A 24566-nucleotide genomic window follows, 5' to 3' on the forward strand; every position below is an offset into this window, starting at 1 on the left:
ACGTCCTCCGGCTGCTCTACCTTAACTCTAACTGTACTACTGTTAGCTAACTCTAATGTAGCTGCTGTCAGCTAATTGCTAATATAACTGCCGTTAGCTGACTGCTGTCTGAGACAGACAGAGGACAGTTTGACGACAGCGGTACCGAGCTGATTTATGGTTGATTTTATATAAAATAACTTTTGCTAAAAGGAAGTACTTTTTTTTCCAAGGTAAAACTACAAAGAACTACACAGATTTCATCAGTCCCATTCATCCTTTTCTTGAGTTACCTGAGGAAGACCGTGGGATGTACCACAGCCAGGTAGCGCTCTAGGCAGATGCAGCTCTGGAAGCTGGATCGAGAAATGAACATGAGCTGTACGCCACAGAGCAGTACCTGTATCCCGACATCTATCGACATCTTCAGCAGGAAGTGCAGCAGAACATAAATGACCAAGATGTGAAAGAGGATCTCAGAGACTGACAGATTGAGGGCAAAGATTTCCGTGGCCACGGACCCACCCGCTCCGCTGGCTATCTGCCACAACACGTAAACGTTAGTGGGCAGACCCAGCAAGAGGTTGCAGGTGAACAAGACTGTTGCTCTGAGAGGGAAGTCAGACCAGGCGTCCGACGTAAAGGTGTCGTTGGCTTCAGACAGATTCATCTTCACCGAACTCAAACACTGTGGTTGAATAGTCCGGGATCTGCAGAGGTAAAAGCAGAGTTTTAGGATCAATGGTACAAAAAGAGCAAAAGTAAGCTGTGCACCCAAACCCTTCATTTATTGAGTTCTGCCAGACGTTCACTTTGCTCTGCACCTTGTGGTGAGTACACCTTATACTACTGAGCAAGTGTAGGAAGGAAGCATAAAAATGCGTGCAGGATTTGTTGACATCTAGTGGTCACAATAAGCCACTAACGTCTTTTCTATCATTGAGTAAACTCTTCACATCATATTCAATGTATAACAACAACAGTAGAGAACAGCTGATAAACTGTACAATGAACCTGAACAGTGAACGCAATAACTGCAGGAAGTTTGTGTAAAACCAGAGATTATTTCCTGTGAATACTGATCGCAGATGAGTTTTAATGATATTTTTATACAATTCCCCTGTCTGTTTTTTTTGACAATTCAGTGTTTTCTTCTCCATGAAGCTTGCCCATTAGCCAAACTTAACTTAAAAATAACAATTTCATTTAGTTCACAGGAATTAACAATATGCTGAGATACAGATCTACTTTGTTTCCTTACACCTTTTAAAATCAAGAAGGGTTTGTGACCCCCCTTTGAAGCTTTGGCGACCCCTAGTGAAGGTCCTGACCCCAAGGTTGGGAACCGCTGCTCTAACCTCCTGCTACCTTCTGTCCTGTTTGTACATGGATTAAAGAGCACTAAAACTGCCTCAAATAGTCACTAAGTTCTTTTTAACATGCTTAAAAAGGTTTCTTCTTGTACTGTTATCTATGTTTAAGTGACAACCAGGTACTCATTCACCAAGTTTAAACACAGATTTAGCCTGAGAGAGATCCTCCAAACAGACAACAATAAAAAATGATCTACATTTAGGTTTTCCACACCTCCATCACACATGTTGTGTATTTCCAAGCTGGTGTTTGCATCTAAACAACATCCATCCTCTCTTGGTTTTGCATTCAAGAGGATCTCCTGTTTGTAATTTGGCCTTTTTGTTTCTCTACGAGCTCATTTTAAACTGGACCCACCTGTGGATTTGCATGACGGGCAGCGAGTGGAGTATGAGTTTACATCTGGTGTATTCAAAACAAGATGAAGGGAGACACGGATATGGTTTCTGTGAATGGCTCAGGATTGAGGATATAGCCACATTTGCATTGGATTTCCCTCGGAATCTAATTTGTTGGTGGAATTTCACAGAACGGCAGCTGGGGCAGGACGAGGAGATTAATCCGAGCTCAAAATGGTTTGAATAAAGAATAAAGATTTAGCTTTTTGGACAGTTTTAAATTCCTGCTACATGGGCTTTATCTTTATGCCGACGATACTATCCTTTATAATAGCTATACTGCGTGGCAACAGATCAATGTTGTTTGACTGACAAGCTGTTATAGATTTCACACTGTTTAATGTACACAGCACTGCATTTTTTTCAAATTTTACTGAAAAAATCTCTTCACTTTATGACTGTGTGTTCAACATCTACCTTCGTCTCTATAAACAAGAAGAAAGAATAGTTTATGACGACAACAAAGGATTCTAATAACATCAAAAGGTTAATTTTTGCTGTACAACATGGGCGTTAGTAACTTTCAATGTCTGTAACTGGATAATAGCTGATGAGCAGATGCTGGTTGTCAAGGTATTTCTGTAAAAGTGCTTTTGATGGACTCAAACAAAGAAAATATCTGTGTGTAACCGTGCCAGATTGCTGCAATTTAAGATTGTGCACCGTTTACAAATCTCTCCTAACAAAAGACATAAAATGAACTCTCAACTCTCATTTGCATGTTTAAAGTGTAAAATTCTCAGTGGGCACCTATACTCATTGTATCTGGTCTTGTCCTAAAATCCAAGCATACTGGATGATGTTTTTGCAAGATTGGAAATATATTTGGTGTTTGTGTTGCACATGGACCCTCTTTCTTTAATCCTTGGGTTACCCCAGTCAAATACTATTGTGGACGCTAGCCTACCAGACTGTATAATATCCTCACATATGCAGCAAGGAAGAACATCTTTCTATCTTGGATAAGTGAACAAACCCCTACTAAATCAAAACTGGCATAAGATAATTTATGGAATTTTTTCCCTTGGAGTACCCTACCTGTCTGCTTCACTCTTCAGAGGGAAGTTATGAACATTTGGATCCATATCTTCACTTTTCTCTACAGTGGCTTCAGTGCTTTCGAGTGTTGTCCTTGGTAGCCTTTGGGCTCTTTTCCTGTGTCTTGCTCAAAACACTTACTGCAACCTGGTCATTTTAAACTTCCAGAATTCAAACTGGGGTGTATTTCTTAATTTTCTATTTTTTTTATTTTTATTTATATTCTTTATATATATATTTTTTCTTTTTTTTAAATTTCCTATTCATTGTACATTGTACTCAATAAAGCCAAGTAAGACGTCATTGGCCTACAAAATTAAAATGTGATCTTAATGCAATATGATTTGACCGTATATCAGACTGGTTTGCGCGTCTAAGTCAGTTACAGAATATGCGTGTAACGTAGACGTGTTTTGCTGACAGGACCGAAGCAGGCAAAGTGAAGACGAAGCTGCAAAACCAGCATTTCGGTAAGAATAATGTTTCTTTATTTGTGTGAGTGACTGTATTTTACATTGTTTTATCTATCCTAGTCGTGTTTTTTACGGTATATACGGGTTGTGGGACCCGTTTTTGCAAATGTTAGCTAGCGAAAAACTGGTTAAGTTAAGCTAACGCTAGCATTAGTCCGTCACCTCCAGGACCGAGGGAATATGAGCACATTAACTTATCTAAAACCCTTAGAAAACTTAGTTAGTTAGAAAACTGTTGGAGCGAAAGCCGATATGCAGAGGTGTACAAATACTTAGTAACGAAGTACAAATACTTTGTTAGAAAGGGAAAAAAAAAGGAAAGGAGCAGAGAGAGGATATGTGATTCAGTTAATGAAAACAACCTTCTACCTACAAAGAAAAAACATCAATGCCAGCCCACCTCCTTCAATTGCTGAGCTGAAGACCGAGTGGCCATATCTTTTCACTCCGAGAGAGATGTTCAGCCATTTCAATTTACTCACAGACATTAACATTCTGGAAAAAATGGAGAAGGCTGTAGAAGAAAAGGGGAAGCTGATCCTTAGGTTCTTCCAGCACAAGACAGCAGGGACCAGTGCAGATGAGGTCGAGCGCATCTTGGTAAAATACAACAAAGAAGAAAAGTGTGATCCATGCCCATGTGTGATTCTGCTGCAGAGGGCACACTTAAACTACAAAAAAACTAATAATGCATCAAAATCAGTTTTGTTACTAATCTTTGACACATCCAAGGGTCTGATACCACGTAAAAAAATCTCAAGCCTCCGATTATTTTTTATATTGAAAATCAGCCATTTTCAGTCTTTTTTTTTTCAAAAATCCGGACCATGCTTCATTAAAGTTCATTAAGTTTAGTATTTTTGAAAAGAGGTTGACTGAAAGGGTTGTGCAAAAAAATCTGAAAAAAATGTCTGATTCATTTTTAGAGCAGTTGTTTATAGAGGACATTTATGTCCTTAAGTGCAAATTAGGATGGTTTTTGAAAGGGTACCAGAGGGCTATATGAATGAGACATTTGTTTAACCTATGGAACCTATATAATAAACCATATGTTTATTTATGTTTAGGTGACGTTCTCACGACAACAAACTGGATGCTGAGCATTGAGGGCCAAGTGGTTGTGGGTCCACACCAGAACATTGTGGCTGGAATGGCAGTGTTTTTCTCGTGCTATTACGTCTTCAACCTGGTGTACCAAGAGGAAGCATCGAGCACACTGGAATTCATCCAATGCTTGAAGGGATTGGCTAGTGGATTATTTTTGTTACATTTTCCATTATGAATAAAAAACTCCTGCATTTCATTGTAATTGCAATTGCAAAGCCACTTTATGTTTCAGCTTTCATGCGGCACTTCTGCAATTAAAGCAAATTTTAGTTTTTTTGCAGTTTTGCATATTTGGAAAAATGATAAGCTTGTCTCCACAACTTGATGGGTTCTGCTGCCTCTGCAAACAATGTATTTCATTAAGTGTCTTTTTCTCGGATTTTGTGATTTCAGATGCTTCATTAGGATCAACCAACTCTGCACAAAGATCACAAAGTGGTCAGTCAAGAAGTGGGAACGTGCATGAGAAGAGGAACAACAGTGTCGGCCTTCATGTCTCTTCACTTCTCAAAAGATTAATGGACTTTGAATGGCTTTGAGCCTGTTGCAAAAGAAAGGACAATGGCACACTAAATTTCATAAACAAAAGTGGTTCCAAAATAAGTATATTATTTACATGTTAAACATGTTTGACTTTGTTACTACACATTTTAGTTACACTGGGTGGCTATGCTGCACTACTCTTGTGCAGTCTGTCTTAGGTTTATGCCTTCTATGCCTATGCCTATTGTTAAAATATGGATATGGATTTTAGTTCATAAAAAGGAAAGTTACCTCAAGTCTATTATTTCATACACATCTGGTATGCAATACACTCTCTCCCACACAGTATATGCTGTACTGAAAACTGTAAGAGTAGTGTTTGTGGTGGGATGTCAGGGCGCCCAGATGCCCATGTGACTCTACATAATCATAGCAATCAGTCCTCTGCTGTTCTTGTCCGTTTGACCAAAAGCAGCGCCATAAAATATGGTGACAATTTTTCAAATACCCCAAGTTTCAAATATGAATAAAAGACATTTGGTACAGCCAAAGTGTTATTAACATGTGCTATGATGTGATTAACGAAAAACCCGAATCTTTAATCCTGTTTACAATCATTCAGCCTCCATAATGCATTAAGAAATTACCAATATGTGATGGAATTGACAAAAAAGGTCAGTAGAATATATTAATGATTGCACCTAAATTATGTCCACCATCCAGTCACAGTTAAATGTTCGCCATTTTCATATATTGCTAATCACTGTATTGCATATAATTGTAATACACTGCATTGAGTCCTAATAAATGTTGTTTTTGCAGCACTGACTTGTTTTATTTAACAGCTGAAAATAATCTAATGTAGTGTTGATACATTTTGGATTATCAGCAATCACAGTGTGCTTAATTTGCTAAATGTGACAAACAAAGATTAACTGTAAAACTATTCTACAATAAAATACTGAATTATGAATACGTAACAGCTATTTACTGGCAACATTAGTTGCCAGGTAACTCATGTAATTTGAATGGAATACAAGATAATGTTGTAAACTAAAATACAATTAATGGTTGTTTCTAATATAAAACAACAATACATTTCTGTAATTTATATACACCAAAAAACTGTAAAAAGTATCCATTAATATACTGTAATTATTTTTACAGTAATTAACAGTCCATTTTACAGCACTTTATTGGCAACTTTTTTGCCTGGTATTTACTGTAAATTCTACAGGAAATTTGTTACAGTGTACAAACCCAGAAATTGTGACATATATCAACCCAGTTTTTTTTTTTTAGGTCTGCCTATATCAAGACCTGAGATTCAATGAGCCGTTCAGATTTTGCTCCTCTTCCCACATAAGAAACGGGTTCACTAGCATTGTACCTACCTCCCCTAAGTACCCCTGGCCCATAGTCGGAGAGCTACGTTTGCGAGTGTCCGCCATGTTTCCCCGGCAAGAGCCGGCTGTTCCCAAATGCTTTGAGCTAAACGCTACAGCTGCTCTGATGTTAGCTGAAAGACTAGCACAAAGTCTGCACGTCCTCCCATCATCTGAGAAAGCTAAAAACCAGCAAGTTGATTTTACTTTTGATAGAAATGTGACTGAAATGTCCCCACAACGACTGCAACTGCTTTCTCAAAGAATGGCAAGCTCAATGATGCATCGATACCCGCTGTCTGTGACCCAACTTTATACTTTACACACATGCTGTTTTACTGTTCATTGTGTAGGTTCGCCCGTTGGACTTGCCTTTACCACGCTGTGCCGGGCCGATGTCAGACTTTATGTTGTAATATTGAGGGACAGTCAGAAACTGTGTGAACATTAAGCCTTGTTTGAAGTAACGAAATACTGAGAGTAGTAGGTTTTTCATCTTGCTTTTTGCGTAACTTTCTACTGACTGGCAAGTTAAACTAATCTACTTAGAAATCAAAGTTATAATTTTGGAAAAATGTGCACCACAGTACAATTATATTTGAAGTTCAATGTTTGAACGAGATTGTTCAAAACAAACAACAGCTTGCATTTTGTCTCTGCAGTGATAGCTCCTCTACTGCTTTGTCCTCTTTCGTCCTTTTCATTTTTTTTCTTGTTGAATAAAGTAAAAAATTGTTGAAAACCAAGCCATCAGTAGCTATTTTCAACATCTGATGTATTCTGTAGCATCCCACAGTCAGTCCAATATCTGCTGACACACAGCTGTTAAGTAGTTTTGCTGCTCAGTTACAAATATAAGAAAATATATTTTATTTTATTTAATAATTCTTTCAGATAAACACATATTTAGCCTTTTCCTTTTACAGTTGATATCAAACAAAAAGGGATCCAATAATTCCCTTATTCATCAAAGCTTTTGCATTTGCTAGTCTAAACACCTAACAGCTAACTGTTAGGTGTTTAACATTAACATATACCGCAGCAGTGGCTTGTCCAGAATAAATAAAAGAACTGCAACAAGCATTAACAATGATAGGTAACATTGCTGAGCAGACAAAGCAAGACAGACTGCCTACAGACACACAAACCTAATCAACACTAAATCCAGTGACAGAGAAACAGACTAATCACCCAGACAAGACTGAGTGGGAAAACACTCATAAATGAGAATTGACTGAACTTGTGTCCTCTAGTATTCTTCTTCCAATTGTACTATGTCCTGTGGCCACAGGACTGTGTAGGCTTTTCTTGTTTAACATTTAAAAACAACAAATGTTAATCAAATCCTTATTCAAAGAAACAACAAATGTTAATCAAATCCTTACTCAAATAAGTTAAGCCAGCAGCTAGTTAGCTTTGCTTAGCACAAAGACTGTAAATGAGGAGAAACACCTTCTTGAACCTCGAAAGCTTTCTAATTAACATATCATATCTTAGTGTTTAAGTCTGTACAAAAATCTAAGTGCCAAAATGATGATTTGCTCTTTTTGGGGTTATGTGCTGGGCTATTTCTTGGCCTCTGGGGCCTTTCATCTAAGTCTCCATCTGACAGTGAATAAGCATATTTCTCAAAATACTACAATTTTACTTTAAGACAGGAGTCAAAGATGTGTATAGAAGGGGAAGATCTGAAAGTGAAGGGTAACAAGTTCCAAGGTCTAGGGGCAAAAATTTAAAAATCGCCATTGGATTTTAATTGGAAGCAAGCAATTGAGAGGCGTGATTGCACAATAAATGTCAGATGCCTAAAGGTAAAATAGGTGCTGAGGAGTTTGGTGATATAAACTTGGGGGGAATAAAATAATTTTAATCAATTCTGTGTTTCGTGGCCATTAAAGGGAGGCCAGTAAAAGAGAGGAATGTTCTCCTCTGAACGAGCAGCCTGGCTGCAGCATTTTGGACATGCTGTAAGCGAGGCAAGACTGATTGGTCGACTACCAAAAAAAAAAGAATTACCACAATCAAGACAAGAAGGAATTATAAAATGTACTATGATCTTCAGATTTCAAAACAACAGGAATGATTTTATTTTGCAATAGACATGAGATGGAATAAGATGCTGCCAAGAGAATTTCTATGTTTGTACAATTTTAAGACAGATTACACCTAGATTGTTTGCATGAGCATTTATCTTGGAGGATAATGTTGGTTAAAACATGACAGGGGTCTTTGGGGCCAAAGACAAGGACCTCTTGCAGTAGTTTTGCTTCGGAAATATTTTGAAAACCAGCAAAAAGCAACATGGATCACCCAGTTACAGTGGAGAGTACAGCTGCGTGTGGTCAGAAGGAGATGGATATATGGATTTTTTTTTTTGTTGTTGTTGTTTTAATAGAGCCCACTGGGAGCATACATAAACAAGATAAAATTGGGTCTAAAATTTCAAAATAGAGCCTAAAAATAGGGCACAAGAAGCAACACTGAAGCACACATCCTGTATTCTGCCCATTGTGGCAAGGGTTACTGCAATTATTAGGCTACTGAAAGTTTCTCTAAATACTATTTGACCTTTATGTGGGTGTATGAATCACATCTTTGCTAAACTTTCTGAAACAAACAAACATAAAATTTACTTTCATTTATAGTCACAATGTCTGCTTTAGGTGACAGAAGATGCACAGAGTGCCTTTCAAAATGATGCTCAGTCTGGAGTACCGTGGCTCAACAGGGGATGCGTCACTCAAAGCATGTAGGAGAGAAGGGAACAAAACAAGTTTCTCTTGTTGGAAACCTTGACATTCCAACATGTTTTTTTTTCCATGTAAACACCAAATAATTGTTTGGTTTCATTTATATCTCATTCCCTTTTTTATGTGAAATATTCACAGTATGCGCCATGGGAGGGTTTGAAAGTGTTGTTCCCTATTGGGAGCTAATATCCAAGTCAGCAGTTCTCGAATTGTAATGATAGAGTGCCCAAAAATGTAATCCCTCCTTGACTGTCTCCCATGGTGAGTCAATGACATAACTGACAAAGCTATTACTTCAGACAAATGTCTCTGGCAAATTCACACCAGGATATCCAAGCAGAAATAATAATACCATCTTTCTTCAACTTCCGACACTTCCTTTACTTTCTTTTCCCTTTGTTTTCATATTGTATTTTGATTTTATTGTTTTAGTGCTTACAGTGTAGACAGTGTACCATATATCAGAACATTCTTGAAAATCTATAAAAGCATAGAAAAGGTACCCTCCATAAAAAACACTAGTTTGAAAGTAATATTGTGTTCCAAATTTGATTTTGTCAGAAAAGATTCTTAAAATGTCTACAGTCTACAGTGGGAAACTGCACATGACTATAAACTCAGATAGCAAGATCAAATATAGATATATTCAAATATGTATCATTTGATTTGATTCCATGTAACTATCCAATTGATGACTTCAACTACTCCGCACATGTTGTGCCATAAAGAGAAAATGATAATACCATGACTATTGAGGAAATAATGTGTCTCACTTTAACAGGCCATTCCAGTAAAATGTACTACACTTACTACACTGCTTATTGTTTATTGGCTGGGAGGTACATTAATTGATGCATCATGCATCGGCCAAATGCTGATAAATTGAGTAATCGTAGTGTAGTGTGGTAAATCCAATAAACCTACTGGCCCTTGACCTGTAAAACATTCCCCACACAGTCTCAGTTCAAACTATGTCATATAGAAAATAAAGTAAAAGGAAAGAAGAAAAGAAAACATACAGTAACTTACCTCTCACACTCTCTTTTATGAGCCTTGCAGAAGAAAAGCAGTCACTCCCTCTTAACTTGCTACTATTTCACCATCTCACAATTGCTTTGCAGACACAACAAAAACACTATTTTATTACCATCAGTAGAAAATAGTATACAACATACTTGTTCCCCACCCACACTTAGAAGCTGCCCAGTGTCTTGCTCAAGGGAACCTCAAAGTGGTAATGGTTCAGTTTCCAAAGATGCAGTGTAAGTAAGACTGTGAAGAAGCAGGAGCAGTAGAAGAAGTTATGATGAGAAAACAGGAAATCACTGCAATATGTCATACCATCCACTGACATTACTAGATAATGATGGAGTCTCCAGTGATTGTATATGGCAGGATTTACAGGGTTTACAAATAACATTACTGCTTCAGAGTGAGACCTAGCAGGCTCATCAGAGTCTGTGGAAGATGATGACAAAGCAAGTGGAGTATGCGCTATTAGATAACTTGCCTCAGGTTCATTGAAGGAAGCATGCTGTACACCTCAAAGACAGGTGTATTGATCATGCTCCCCATAAGTAAACACATTTGGAAATATTTCCTTTTTCAAAACAATATGTCATAATGTGTTTGTTTGAGCCTGCAGATTACTTCCTGAGTTCACTCCTGAAGAAAAGGCTTGTGTCTTCACAGACTAGGTACCATTCAAAACGTTTCTCACTCCGCTCTTACTCTGACCAAACAAGAGTTTTCAAGTATTAAAGGGAAGAAACATAATATGTTTATATAGGTTAAGACTTGATTTTGTCTTTCAAAAGTCAAAAAAAAAAAAAAACATATTATATGTTTGGAGTAACAGCTTAGTAAGAAAGGCTTGTGCTAGGGCTATCAGCTCAAGCTGTGGTACATCGATTTAATTTGAAGGAGCTTGAAAGTGTATGCACAAAGTGCACTCCTAGGACTTGTCAGAAGTAACAGGCTGTGTGTTGGCAGTGTAGCTTTGTAGGCATAATTAGTGTATGTTGCAGAGGCCATGGACACCTTTCACCTCTCCACAGCAAGTGATTGATTCTCAATTCCCACTGAGCGCAGATGGCCATGGACCACATTTGGAATATGGCCTTGTCAGTTGGAAAGCATCACTCCGGGCTTGCAATGTGAATAAGTAAAGGGCCGCTGAAGCAACAAAGGATCTCTACATTAAATAAAAGATAGGGATAGTATTAACCTTGAGACTGCTGAGTAACAACATAAACCCCTGAGCACACAGTTACCTTTTTTTAATCACCATCTAAAAAAGAGATATACACACACAAGCTTACATCACACTGAGCTGACCTTCTTGTATGATATACAGTACAGCAGAATATTAGCAAAGGCACTGGACCCTGCACTCTGACCTCTCTAGATGAGTTAACCAAAAACAGAATTTTCAGTGAGGGTTCATTTCTTCAGAGTTTCTTTATTTCTAAATCAGAATTGGTTGGCTACAGTGTTTCGTGTATGTAATCTTATTCCTTTTTTATCACCTGAGCTAAGTAGCAAAATAGGATTTTTCTTTTTTTATCTGTAATCCTTGAAAATTCAACATTGTATTGGGAAAAATAACCAACCTTAGCAGTAGCACTCCCCATCTTAAAGTTACATACAATTATTCCCCTCCTTACTTTATTTGGTTTTATATCACACTGACGACAAAAGTTGTTAATGCCAGATGAATATAATGCATATGTATTTCCTAGTTTGAGTTAGTTGAAGGGATTTGTCTGCATAATTATTTTCCATACTAAAGAAAGAACTGGATGTCCCTGACTGAATGATTTCCGATTGCTGAAATACACATACAGATTCATATAATTTAATAGTATTATTATTATATAGTAATATGTAATTTTTTGTTCTTTATGTCAATAGACTGTAAATGTTCATCTGAAATTTTCTGTATTAGTCCCAGTAACATATATTATGTAGTTGTACTAAAGCATAAAACATTTGAGTAAAAAAGTGTTAAAAATGCAGTTGCAAGAATAGTACTTTCAACTCATACCTTAAACTTACTATAAGTATAAATAGAACTATTCTGATTATATTTTAACTCCCCCTGCTCTTTCATTCACTTTCGATCTGCAGGTAATTATGAACTCTCCTTGATGCTTCTTGGTGCAATCGAGAAGTGTGTAACCTTCGTCTTTACCTCTTACAGCAGTAGGTTTTATGTTGTTTTCTAGTTTCATTCCCTCGTGGTGATTATGAGGCATTGTACTGTCTGTGTATATGAAATATGCTCACAGATGAAATGCACTTCAGTTACCATCAGCTCTTTGAAGACGCTAATGATTTAAACTCAAATTGAATGAGGCTATAATAGCTAGTGTTTGTGAATTTTACTTTTTTGGCTCATTTGGAAAGAAAGGGGCCAATATTGCACCAAATGTATACATATTACTCACTTAATTTAAATACATGTAAGAAAGCACCTAAACACTGTCATTTGCTGGGCAACACATTTAGTGGAACATTTCACCCTTTGCACAGGTGCTTTGTGAATTTATTTCTGTCTTATTTGCACAGGTTTAGCAGTTGCAAAAGCCAGGCAATCCTTTTGTGTCCCTGTCAGTCTCTTAAGCCATGGACATGCTGCCTTGTCAAGACAAAACAAAAGCCCCCAAAAAATATATATTAAAAAAATGTTTACATACGTTGTTTCTCACAGAACACAAAAAGTGGTCTCGTGGGTTTAAGTCCTGTGTTTTTTTAGCCATCTATCCACCCCACCACTGTCCAAAAGTGACGAGAGGGATACTATAACATCATATTTTGAAGCATAAAAAGGTCAACAGGCTGCACCTGTTGTCTCAATCTGTCAATCCTCAGTCTTATGTCGCTCAAGTCTCATTTTAGGGTTAAGGATGCAGGCTGTAAAAACATAAGCACTTTAAATTTTGTTGTACCTGTGACAATGACAATAAAGATTTATTCTCTTCTATTCTTACTGGAATAACATGCATTCTTGACTACATCCAAATGTGCTTTGCAACCCTATTTATTCAAGCTGCTATGGATACAACCACTGGGATATCTCAGTAGGATTTGACCCAATGCCGTGAATGTTTTGTTACTGTGATCTTTTATGGTCTTAAGAGGTAGGATGATATTGGTTCATGCAGTTCAAAGGCTCAGTTTAATGTGCAGCACTTATGCTACAAAACTAGGATTAGTTTTTAGTTATTTAGTTTTTGAGGAAAAGCTCTGATTGGAAGGCAGACTATAAAATACTTGGTAGTAACACGTATGCCACTGGGGTTAGGGACAAGTGAGCCCATTCAATCACGGATTGCTTGTTCATTAGCCTCACACTACCTTTAGGGAAAAAAGAAACAAGAAGAACGAAAAGAAAAGCAAGTGTCAATTATAGTGTCCCAGACCTTCTCCCTGCTTCTTAGCAATAATCAGACCTATATTCACAACAAAAACAATACTGCACCTTAGACCAATTGTAGACAGAGACAACAACAAACCCAAACCCATAAACTACACATCATGGAAAAAAATGAAGGCCAACTGCAAAGGCTAATCATGCTGCCTAAATAATACTGAAACACTGACTTTTAATGTAACTGATTAATTGTATTAAATCGATGCGCTTGTTTCAAAATGCCCTTAATTGTTTGTTTATGAAAGATGTAATAAGGTCCTAATTGATTTTCAAGAGGTTCCCATAAAACCAGAGGTCCAAATACCTGTCCAGTAACAAAAGAAAATCACAGTTTGCCACCTTTTTATGACACAGAACAACCATCCAGTCTTAAGCTGCCTGTGGTAGTTTGATTAAAGGGACATTTGACAGCAATTCCTAGGCAGCATAAGTGCTGCTTGGCCCATGTCCAAGTTAAACAGCATTAGCAGAACCACAAAATCAGACCAAATCCAACCAAATCAGATGCAGACGGACAGGATCTATCATAACTGTGTTTTAACTCTCTTATAAGTCTTCTTGCCCCCTCTTGTCATTATGATCTCATGCCAAACAACTGCAAGGACATATGCAAACGACTGTAGCTAACAGGAGATAAGTCTTTGGCACCACCACTGGCACTGACAGATGCTACAGACAGACACACCATAGAACATTTTGTCTCGTAGAGGCAAAGCTGTAGGCAACATGGGCTAAGATTTGGTGGCTTTTCACTGGCTAACAAGATTCTGACATCTTGGCAGCACAGTGATCAGGGTGAAACAGGGCAGTATGAACTGTCACAGTTCAAATTGTGCCATGTTGAAATGGGAGGCAGACGGGCTGGCAGACAGACATTTCCAAAAACCACAGACCTGGTGTTAATGGTACATTAAAGCCTACTGTTGGGCTGTCATATTATCCAAAGGAATATTATTTCCTCTAAGTAGAGGTCTGGATGAAAGCATAAAAACCTAATGGTAAGTTGAAAATCAAACAAAGCTCAGTGTATTGAAATTAAACAGCCATGACACATAAAAATCAACATATTACAAGCAATCTCAAATGGAATGCATAATATCTTTATTAACATACTATTTTAGTCACCCGCGACGTCTATTTATATTGTTACAATATGTACATTCGCTTCCACGTATTATATTATACTAGCATTTTTACATTTCTCAGTTTTTCTCTCTATTTTGGTGGCTTGGAATGAATTTATTTTGGCCTCACTTCCCTTATCAACATTATACTATTATGGTGTGACAAAATGCCTCAAATGCATAGTACCACACTTATTTGCATCTCATTTCATTTCCATTCAGTAAATTGTGATGATTCAACATTTTCTTTTCATAATTGAATTTCATTGAGCGAAAAAGGTGACTGTTTGGCCTGGGTGTGTATGTGTGTGTTAGTGCGTGTTTTTGTGTGTGTATGTGTGGTTGGGGGAGGGTGGGTCATATTAGGTTTTTTGCTGCCATTCTGTCATTTCCTCTCTATAATAGTCGTTAATGTATTTGTTAATTATATCATTTTCAAAGAAGTCATAGAACAAGAATTATCACAAATAGCTAATCTGATGATAAGGAAAACTTAAAAATATAAAAAAAACATTTTTGTATGTGTAGATTTGATGTGCCATTTGAAGATATGATCTGGAATACAAATACCAGTCTAGTATAATAACCTTAAACTAAAGCAAAGCTATTATACTCCCTTGTTTTACGACTTCTAATGAGGATCAGAGCTCTTGGTGAAATTTAAAATTTACAGTAAGGGCAATAAAAAAAATAGGCTTGCCAGAACAGAAGGGCTGACATTTTTCAGCTACAGAGTCAGATATGCACTGATCAACCCAAAGATCAAGAAAGTTTAAGAAGATCAAGAGGCCTTTTGACATGTCAGTACTTTCAGTTTCCAAATTCTGTTGTTCTATAAATATTTTTAAATGAGTCTCATACTTATTTTGGGAAAAAATGTCATACTGTTCTAAAGATCACAAGACTGACATATGATATGCCTTACTGTTAGTGAGTATGAGAGTGCATTGTCCCTGGTAAATAAATAAATACATTATACAGATAGTAGAAGTAATTTTTCTGTGGAACTTTAAGAAAAAAGGCAAATAATATGTTTATTTGGCTATGCATCTATTAGTCAACTGTAGCTTTGACCTGACAAATGCAAACCAGCTAAGTTGTCCTTAAAGGGGCCATAGTAACAGCCCTTTTAGAATTATCTTTGTGTGTCTCTGTGTGTGTGTTGTATGTGTGTGTGTGTGAGTGTGTTTGTTTGTGTGTGTGTGTGTGTCTGTGTCTGTGATTGTAAAGTCCCTGCATGTATGTCTGTAATGCACCTACAATAGCACAGTAATTCCATTTCAGATGAGCCAGTTTTGTCAGAAGAAGGATCTAGATTATATTGTAACAAACTGGAGTGGTCAGTTTGGCTAGTGGGCTATAGGTAATATGATAAAACCATGGATCACTGTCAGATTCTATCAACCAGTCCTATATGAAGCTCAGTGTGAACAACACATATCCAAAAGTCATTTCCTTGACAATGTAACACCATGCTGCTAAAGTGACAGACAGACCACTCTTTCTAAGAATCTCCTGCGTGTGCCAGGGGAATGAAAATGTGCTAAACACAGTGAAAACCAATCTCGTTTTTCATAATCATTCCTGGGATTTTCTCCGGTCTCCAAATGCAGGAGTGACATTAAGTCCTATAGCAGCAGGATAGGCCCGTAGTTAGATTTGCACCCTATCAGACCATAGCCACTGTGGGAGTCCACTCAACCCCACACACAACCCAGCCCCCGCCTGAAAGCTTAAATGAATAAATAACTGACAGTAGGAACATTTAAATTCACATAAATAAACCCCCATTCACACCTACACACGTAGCCCACATACAACCTGGAAGTCAAGTAATCGTACAGCTCAATTTGAATGCCCAAACAGTTACAATGCAAAGAATCAAATGCAAGAGGCTTAGCTGAAGCTGAACTGTAATAGTTGGTGATAGTGCGTGAAACAATTAAGATTCTTCCTGGAATTCAATGCTGAAACTCAACTTGAATGCGGTATCGATAGGGGTACTGATGAAGAGATATTGATTACGTGTTGAGTTGTAGCTGCTCAGCGATGAAAAAGAAGTTTGAATTGAGAGTGAATGGCCATGACATGATTTGGCTGTGTGCTTGGTAAGTATTTAGGGCTTTCTGAGCTTGATTTGTAATTATGTGCATCTTTAATAATGTAAACAAACATCTAGGCCAATGCACCAAACAATTTCAAATACAGCTCAGCTTTATGCAAAATGGTGCAGCCTATACTACTGTATGTGCATGCATAAATACAAAATGGATGAAAATATCTGCTATGCACTCAGTAAACACCAAATACTAACATGCTGAGCACATATGCAGTTTGGCAAATGCATATACAATTCCAACTTCTAGCAACACTGAATGAGACAAATAAGATCGGACATGTCAAAATATCCAATGTAAATTGCATATTATATAAAAGATTGCACAGGCGCCTATTTTTCTATTTTCACATTTTTTGTTTGGCCTCCAGACTCACTTTCACAAATTGTTTTAAAGATAGTTTTGTAGTTGGTTGGTTTTCTCAATGTGTTTGTTGTTCGTGTATTGAAACTTCACTGCACAGCCATGTAAGGACACCCATCCTGGTGCCGGCAGGAGGGGAAAACAGTTTGTAGGAAAAAATTCAATGAGCTCATTCATGAATGTGTTTCTTTTCAATGGGTTTCATGATGATGTCATGATGCAACATGTTGGAGATTGTTCTATTTTTTTACAGGCCACTGCATCTTGCTTCCTTTCTTTTCTATTTTGCATTTTTTTCCCCCAATTCTCTTGTTTTGAGCCACCTTTTTGCGCCATGTGAATCAAGAGCTCATTATACAGTAAATGGCTTGTGGCTTGTGATGACTTGAAAGGAGCAACAGGCAATTCCACTCTGTTTAGTTGTTTCTCAGGAACCTAACTGGCAGCAATATGCTTTCTACACTGGCAGGGATAATCCCTGCTGCTACCAGCGCGATAGTGTGATGTGTTTGCATGTTGGACGTAGCACTAAGAAAGTGTGGGCTTGCATTTCTGGTACATTTACTGGATCATTGATGGTCACTGTCAAAGACTCAGAAATAGCTGCTGAAGTGTGGCACAAGCACAAGCAACACCAAGTTTTTCTTAATCCTACTATGATGTAATCTGTGGTGGCTGCCAGGGAGTTTTCATCCCTCTCCCCTGGCAGCCTTCCCTGGTTTAGGACTTCTAATGATGATCAGGGCTCTTGGCATTATTGCCCTGACACCTAATTTTTCTCCTCTTGACCTACAAATTCTGCACTGCCATAATTGACTGTGCTCTGCAAACCTTTGCCAAACCTTTGTATTATAGGTTTTTCTTATTCTTTAAAAAGTACTAGATTGTTTCAGTGTAGCTCTGATGACCCACAATATCCACAGATTTATGACACACATAACATAACAAATTAGACTAGATATGAAAGACTAGATAGACAGTAGTCCCACACAGGTATAGCAAACATACAATTTTAAAACGGACTTTGAAATGATCATTATGATTTTTTTAAATCACGTAATAAAGAAATATTTTTGTAAACTTGTAAACTCTTGAAAGGTCAATAACTACACAGAGCTTGTTTAAATGCCCACTGGCTAATAGTTTATCTGTCTGAACTTAACCAAATCAAATTAAATAAGAAAATGGTTATATAGATCCTTGGGTCATTTTGCAAAGCAATAACAAATCAAGTATTTTGTTGTTTAATTGGAGGAATTGTTGGGTAGTATAAAGAGACTTAGGACATCCTCTTTCCACAAATATTAAACAGCAGCATTTTTAAATATTTTGAGACCAAATAATGGCCACGGCAGTGGATTTAGTGAAAAATGTTTGTAGAATCCTAAAATGTAATGTCTCTTTTTGAACAGTATATATAATAATTTAAGTTAATTGTGATAATTGGGGAAAATTCAGTGAAATGCTTTCATGAAGTTGGACCCACTCCTCTGCTGGAAATTGCCCTGCTGAAAGCAGACAGGAAAGCTTTTTAAATCAAACTGCATCATAGACTGGTGATTTAATGTTAGCACAGAAAGTTATACAAACAGTTTTTAAATCAAACTGCATCATGGACTGGTGATTTAATGTTACTGCACAAACGTACAAATAATCATATTACCATTTTTTGTTGGTATGTGTGCCTTGCCAGTGAAAACTAAAATAATAACAGGGTAATTATAGCGAAGGGGGTACAATCATGTGAATATGATAAGGCAGAGCTTGTGTGTAAATGCTAATGATTATAATGATGACTGATTACAGTTATGAACAACAATAATTAGTAGACGATCAATATTTGTATAGTGACTTCACAATCAACATACAAGATAATTCCATAGGCAACAAAATGTGATAGATGAATGTTGATACAAATTATTTAAAGTTCAGTTTACATACAACCTAAGTAGCGTGCTGGAAACACAGAGAGTCCGCTGGATATTTTACAGTCACTAGAAGCATTTTGATGGTCGTTTGTATAACTTTCTGTGCTACTTCTGTTGTAGCTGAGCTAGCACACCTCGTTCACATAGGACAACTGAGCAGCATGTGAGGTCTCCATGGCGTGACGACTGCAATTTCTTTGTGCACAGCATTCACACTTAGAGAGTGTTTCAGTTGTGTGGCTGCTTCTGCCAGCCCTATGTTTCTCTATACACCTGTATAATGTCCATGAACATTTTTTTTCATATCATTTAATTTACAATGCCATATAGTTTTAACACAAATGTGATGTTTGTTTACCCGAGAGAGAAAGAGAGAGAGCGCTATGAAAAGATACTGCCCTTCAACTATTTTACATACGGAAATTCTTTCACAAGTGAAGTCATGTTAAATAAAATATTACTGCAGTGTTTTTACTCTGAAAAGGAAGTTTAAACTGTACTAAAATATGTGGATATGACTACCAATAGATCCTTTCACTGTCCGCAGCTAAAAATAGGCAAGACCTCGACTCTCTAGTGAAGAGACACTGTGACTGCTCTAATCTGTTAACATGGGTGCCGAAATAAAAATGACGTTCTGCCACAGACACGCCATGCAGACGCGGCTGGTGCGAACAAGCTGTTATAAGTAACACTCAGTCTGCCATGTTTTACAGATTATCTGAATGACCTGATAAAGCTCAGGTGTTCGTGGACCCTTCAGAGGAGGAAGTTATTGCTTATCATGCCTTGGTCAAGTGAAAGCCTAAAGATCAAACAGCATCTGCAGCATCAGGAAAGTTTGGGTATCCACAGGAAGACGCAATAGGATAAACACTGACCGCAGTGCTCCATTACCAGCTGACACTTTAGTGTACAACAAACCTTTTACCTCAATGGAGGACAGTTTACATACAAGTTATGGCTTTGCTACTTCATTTGCATCATACACACAATTTATACTTCTAGGTCACTGGAATATGAAAAGTGAATGTGCAAAGTGTTTTATTATAAAGGAGACTTTTGGTCATTTTTAAATTTACAAAAAAGTGTGGTTTGAGATAAATAACATGTTATTTTCAGCGGTTTTATTTAAAACCTGGTTATTGAAACCCTGGCTCATGTAACATCTAAGAAAATGTGAAATAGTTTTGCCAGTAATCCTAGTAGTAAATAATGCTTTATTAATTACGTTAACAGTATTTACCTGAGGAAAACATCACAGAAACCTGTAATCTTGATTGTCTATGCTATTCATTGCTCCGCAATTTCAGTACAGACTCCTGCTCTTTTCACTACCATTGAGCTGATGTGGAAGATGGAGAGCAGTACCTGCTCCAGCTCGTGGGAGCTGACCAATCAGAGCAGACTAGGCTTTTCAGAATGGGGGCCTTAAAGAGACAGGAGCTCAAACAGAGTGTTACAGACAGAGGATGGAAAGATGTGCTGCAGCTATGGGCAGTATGAGAAAATTATGTGTTTTTTAAATATAAAAACATGTAAAATTATTCTAGTAGACCCACAAAATTTAAAATTATAAACCTGAAAATGAGCATACTATGTCACCTTTAAACTCTCAGTGGAATAACAGAGGAGGGAGAAAAGAAACTGGTTGTATGTTTTTTTCTCTGCCTTACTACGTGATGATTACAATGATTGGTAATTAATATACTGTACTATTAATATAATGTACTAACAGAAAAAAAAAACAATTGAAGTGTATTCTGATCAGAATCACAATAGATCTTTAAGTCAAAGCTTTAATTTTACCAGGACTGCACTGGTGCAGAGGCAGTTAATTTAATATGATCAATGCTGCTTCTTGGATGGGCGACTTCCAGAAAAATTGCTTTCTCTGATAGAACTAGTAAATAACATATCCGGGTCTCTTCAACATTAAAAAGGACATATTCTAGTTTGTAACTGGCTCTATCACCTTATTGCCTGTGGCATCCTGAAAATCACTTAAGTCATTGATTAAAATGTAAGCAGATTAATGCTAGAGGTGACTTTTCCTGCTTAGCATAATTTGCTTATTACACAGGCAAATAAACAAATCATTGATCAGAGTTGTTCCTGACAGAAAGTAGATTAGATGGAAGGAACCAAGATCAGGTACATGTGTATAACACCAGCATGCTCGAAATGGTCACAGTCTAACTGTGACCCATCATTTCAAGACAGGATTCAGTGTTATGTTTTGCCTCACCTGAATGTGAAGTCCACGTGTGAATATAAAAAGTCCATATAAGGAGGAGATTGGGATGGATGGGTCAAACAAATACAGGATTTACACCCAGGAGAAGTTCATTTATGTAATAAACTTAATATTATGTTCTCTATTGTTTCTCCACTTTGTTACATATTTCATGTTTACAGGGAGGAGAGAGCGATTCTCTTCACTCGGAGAACCACGGTTACAATGTAACTATACGTTCTTTTCATAAAGCAAACCAATTTGTTTGGCTGCCTAAACCTAACCAACCTTGTGTTGGAAAATTGACCCTGCTACGTCTAGGCACGGCAAAATGTTACACTGCCACATTGGACTGACATGCATCTTACATGCTTTGGGTGTATAGTTATTATCATATATATAATGATAGAAGTATGTAGTCAAACACATAAACAAAAAAGAAATCCAAGCCTTTTGAGAGGTATGATCTTCAGTTATCTTCACCAAAGAACAAAATGTAGCATTAAAATATACTAAAGAACACTTTAAATTAATCCTAATAATTACCATTATTGTCCTGGGATCACCATGGCCACTCTTACTTAACTTGGACAGTCATTCTCCTCCCAACCACAGTGATGACAGTGCCAGTAACACTGGCTCACACTCACTGCAAAACATTTAATTTGGACAGGTGTCAAGTAAGGCTTGCAAAAAAGGGGACAGGCAGAGGCATGGGTCACAGCGGAGTCTGCTGAACTGCAGATGTCAGGCTCATCTTTCTTTGACACGGACAGCCTGTATGTCTCCTTACAATTCTACATGTCAGACTGCAGCCATTGCTGCAGCAGCAGCATGCGTTGTATTTTTTATGAACTGCTCAATCAGTGAGTAATTTTTCATGTGACCATGCGTGGAAAACGCCCCCGTCCACAGGTAGTGGCAGGCTGTTCATGTTCACTACTTTTCCGTGCTCAATTCACATTTTCAGACAGAATGAGAACATTTTTTGTGGTTAAAAAGATAATAATAAAAAGGTTACATTTGGAGACATGTCTCCCCTGTCCCAGTAGAAATTATGCCTAAGAGCAGCTGGACTTGACCCTAGCTTGAATTTCCATAACTGTAGTTAATTCTATATATCGAAAATACCTTAGGGGTGTAAGTGCTAGTGTCTATCAAAGTTACCCTGGCAATGAAAACTTGCAAAAGCGGTCTGTTCTGGGCTACTGTAGAAACATGGCAATTCAAAATGGCAGACTGCATGGAAGGTGACGTGCAGCTTCTGTAAAAATATCTCTTTCTAAGGTAATGAAAATACATTCACTTGACGAGAGAAGCCCTGATACAGTAGCAACAATATATTCATTTATCTGCTATGCCATCAAGACACTATTACAGAATAGTGGTATATTATGTTGCGTGGCACATCCATCTATGCCAACATGTGCTTCAAAATATATTAAAAATATTAGGGCTATTTTGATGTGCATCGTCCAGTGCATTTTGGACAACACAGCACTTAAACTGATCTAGTCATTACCAATGAGCTCTGCCAAATGTGGGTAACACCTGGTGGCCAGAGGTGTCCCATCCAGACATCTGTTCATACTTGATTAATTGTCCAGGTAATGTATCACCTCATTAGTAACCAACTGCACATATACTATCTCTAAAGAGAAAATATTAGTAACAGTAGTCATGAAATCATACTTGAACACTAATAACAGCAGAGACACTGTTTACAAGGCATTGTTTAGTGATAGTTTAACTGTTCTTTCTTGGCATTATAACAGAGATGGCGGATAAGGCACAGCTGGGTGACAGCATTAAGAAAAAGCTTGGATAGTTTTGCTTTTTAGACACAAACAGACAAACACACATCTGCAACTCATTCTCACTTGTTCTGAAGCATTTGATACACACTCAACACTAAAGGTGTGTGATGAAGCTGGGTCCCACTGTTCGCCTAAGGCATCCTCACATCTGATGGTTTGAATCCAGAGCACTTTTCTTTCAGACTCTGTTTGGAAGTGTGAAAACCTGAGATCTGTTTATTCTCGTGTTGAAGGAGTGTCCTGGGACAACAACTTTCAGGAAATATGTTGTAAAGTGATATACAAACATATCTCCTATGAATTGTGTTCATGTACATCTATTCTAAATTCTATTATTTATAGGCCTACTCTTATCTGTGCTTGTGATTTTCCAAATTGAGATTTCTTTATTAGATGATTAGTAACCTTATCTTTAATCGTCTTAACCTATGATGTGATTCTGTGTTTGCTCTTAGCTCTGGTGACACACTTTCATAGTTCAAACGAAAAATCTTAAGATCTTCTTGGGGAGAAAAATAACTGCGTAGTTTGCCTTTGTATATATTTCTCTTTATACTGCATGTTTCATTCTTACACCATTTTCAAAATGGAGGCCTTTGGTGAAGCTCAGTCACCCACTTCTCTCTCATCTGTTTGTTTAGAGACTCTACTTTAAAGTAAATGTTCCTTTCAGTTTTGAAATTGGTACCTCAGACCTTAGCCCTTATCAATGTCCCTTCCGTATTTTACTGTGGTGCCTGTATGCACAGTGTGTTATTTAAACCTGAGAAACCATCCAGAGCAGTAAAATGGACTAGACTGTGAAAACAAGTTTAAAAGCAATAATTGCCTTTTTACACATGCAACTGCTGTACCTTGTTTTTGTTAACAAACAAGAAATGTTCACTGTGCATGTGTTATTGTGTGAACATTTAAATTGAATCTTTGCAGTTTGTAGCTCTCTACTGTGATAATGCTGGAGCATATATTGGATATAATAATAACTTTCAGATGGAAAAATAACAATTGAGACAAAGAAAGACACATGCTTACATTTGTTTAAAATATTTTTTTCTCATCTTCCATTGTGAATTTATTATCTTGCACTATTAAATTCAGAAAAATAAAATTTTGTTTTTTAATACTTCTAAATCCTGATGCATATCTTGTTGTGATCTATTGACTTCCTATCACCTACACTTTAACCATGTATCAACACAAGATGCCCCTGGAATTGCAATGCGGTGTGTCAAATCATAGTATTATCTGTCAGCTCCATATTAGTCTTATCCCTGCTGCAGTTGCTGCCTTGTCTTAGAAGCTACTGTGCAATAGTGAAACAAATGAAGTTCTGATGAATGAAAAATCCTTTGGAGTCCTCCAAAGACGACTTTTATATTTTCCCCTCTGTGCCACTGCAGAGAGCAATTCTAAATTGAGTGTGTGACTATAAACCCTGCTGGCTGTCTATCTGAAAACACCCACATGTGAAGTGAAATTGTTTGGCATCATTACTGCAAACAGGCATAAAACATTACTGTATAATCATTCTATATGGAAAAGAATGTTCTTTAATTTAA

General features: G+C 37.3%; 1 protein-coding gene across 1 annotated transcript; it reads left to right on the plus strand.

Annotated features, from left to right (window-relative positions):
- Positions 1–3613: 3613 nt before the first annotated feature.
- On the plus strand, positions 3614–4908 carry LOC118320902. Its single transcript, XM_035652024.1, has 3 exons — positions 3614–3902; positions 4330–4512; positions 4763–4908. The coding sequence occupies exons 1-3, from the start codon at positions 3614–3616 to the stop codon at positions 4906–4908; spliced, it is 618 nt and encodes a 205-aa protein (XP_035507917.1).
- Positions 4909–24566: the final 19658 nt, after the last annotated feature.

The sequence above is a fragment of the Morone saxatilis genome, unplaced genomic scaffold (genome assembly GCF_004916995.1).
Source record: "Morone saxatilis isolate NCDOM2014 unplaced genomic scaffold, NCSU_SB_2.0 Contig11, whole genome shotgun sequence".
NCBI classification, from domain to species: Eukaryota; Metazoa; Chordata; class Actinopteri; family Moronidae; genus Morone; species Morone saxatilis.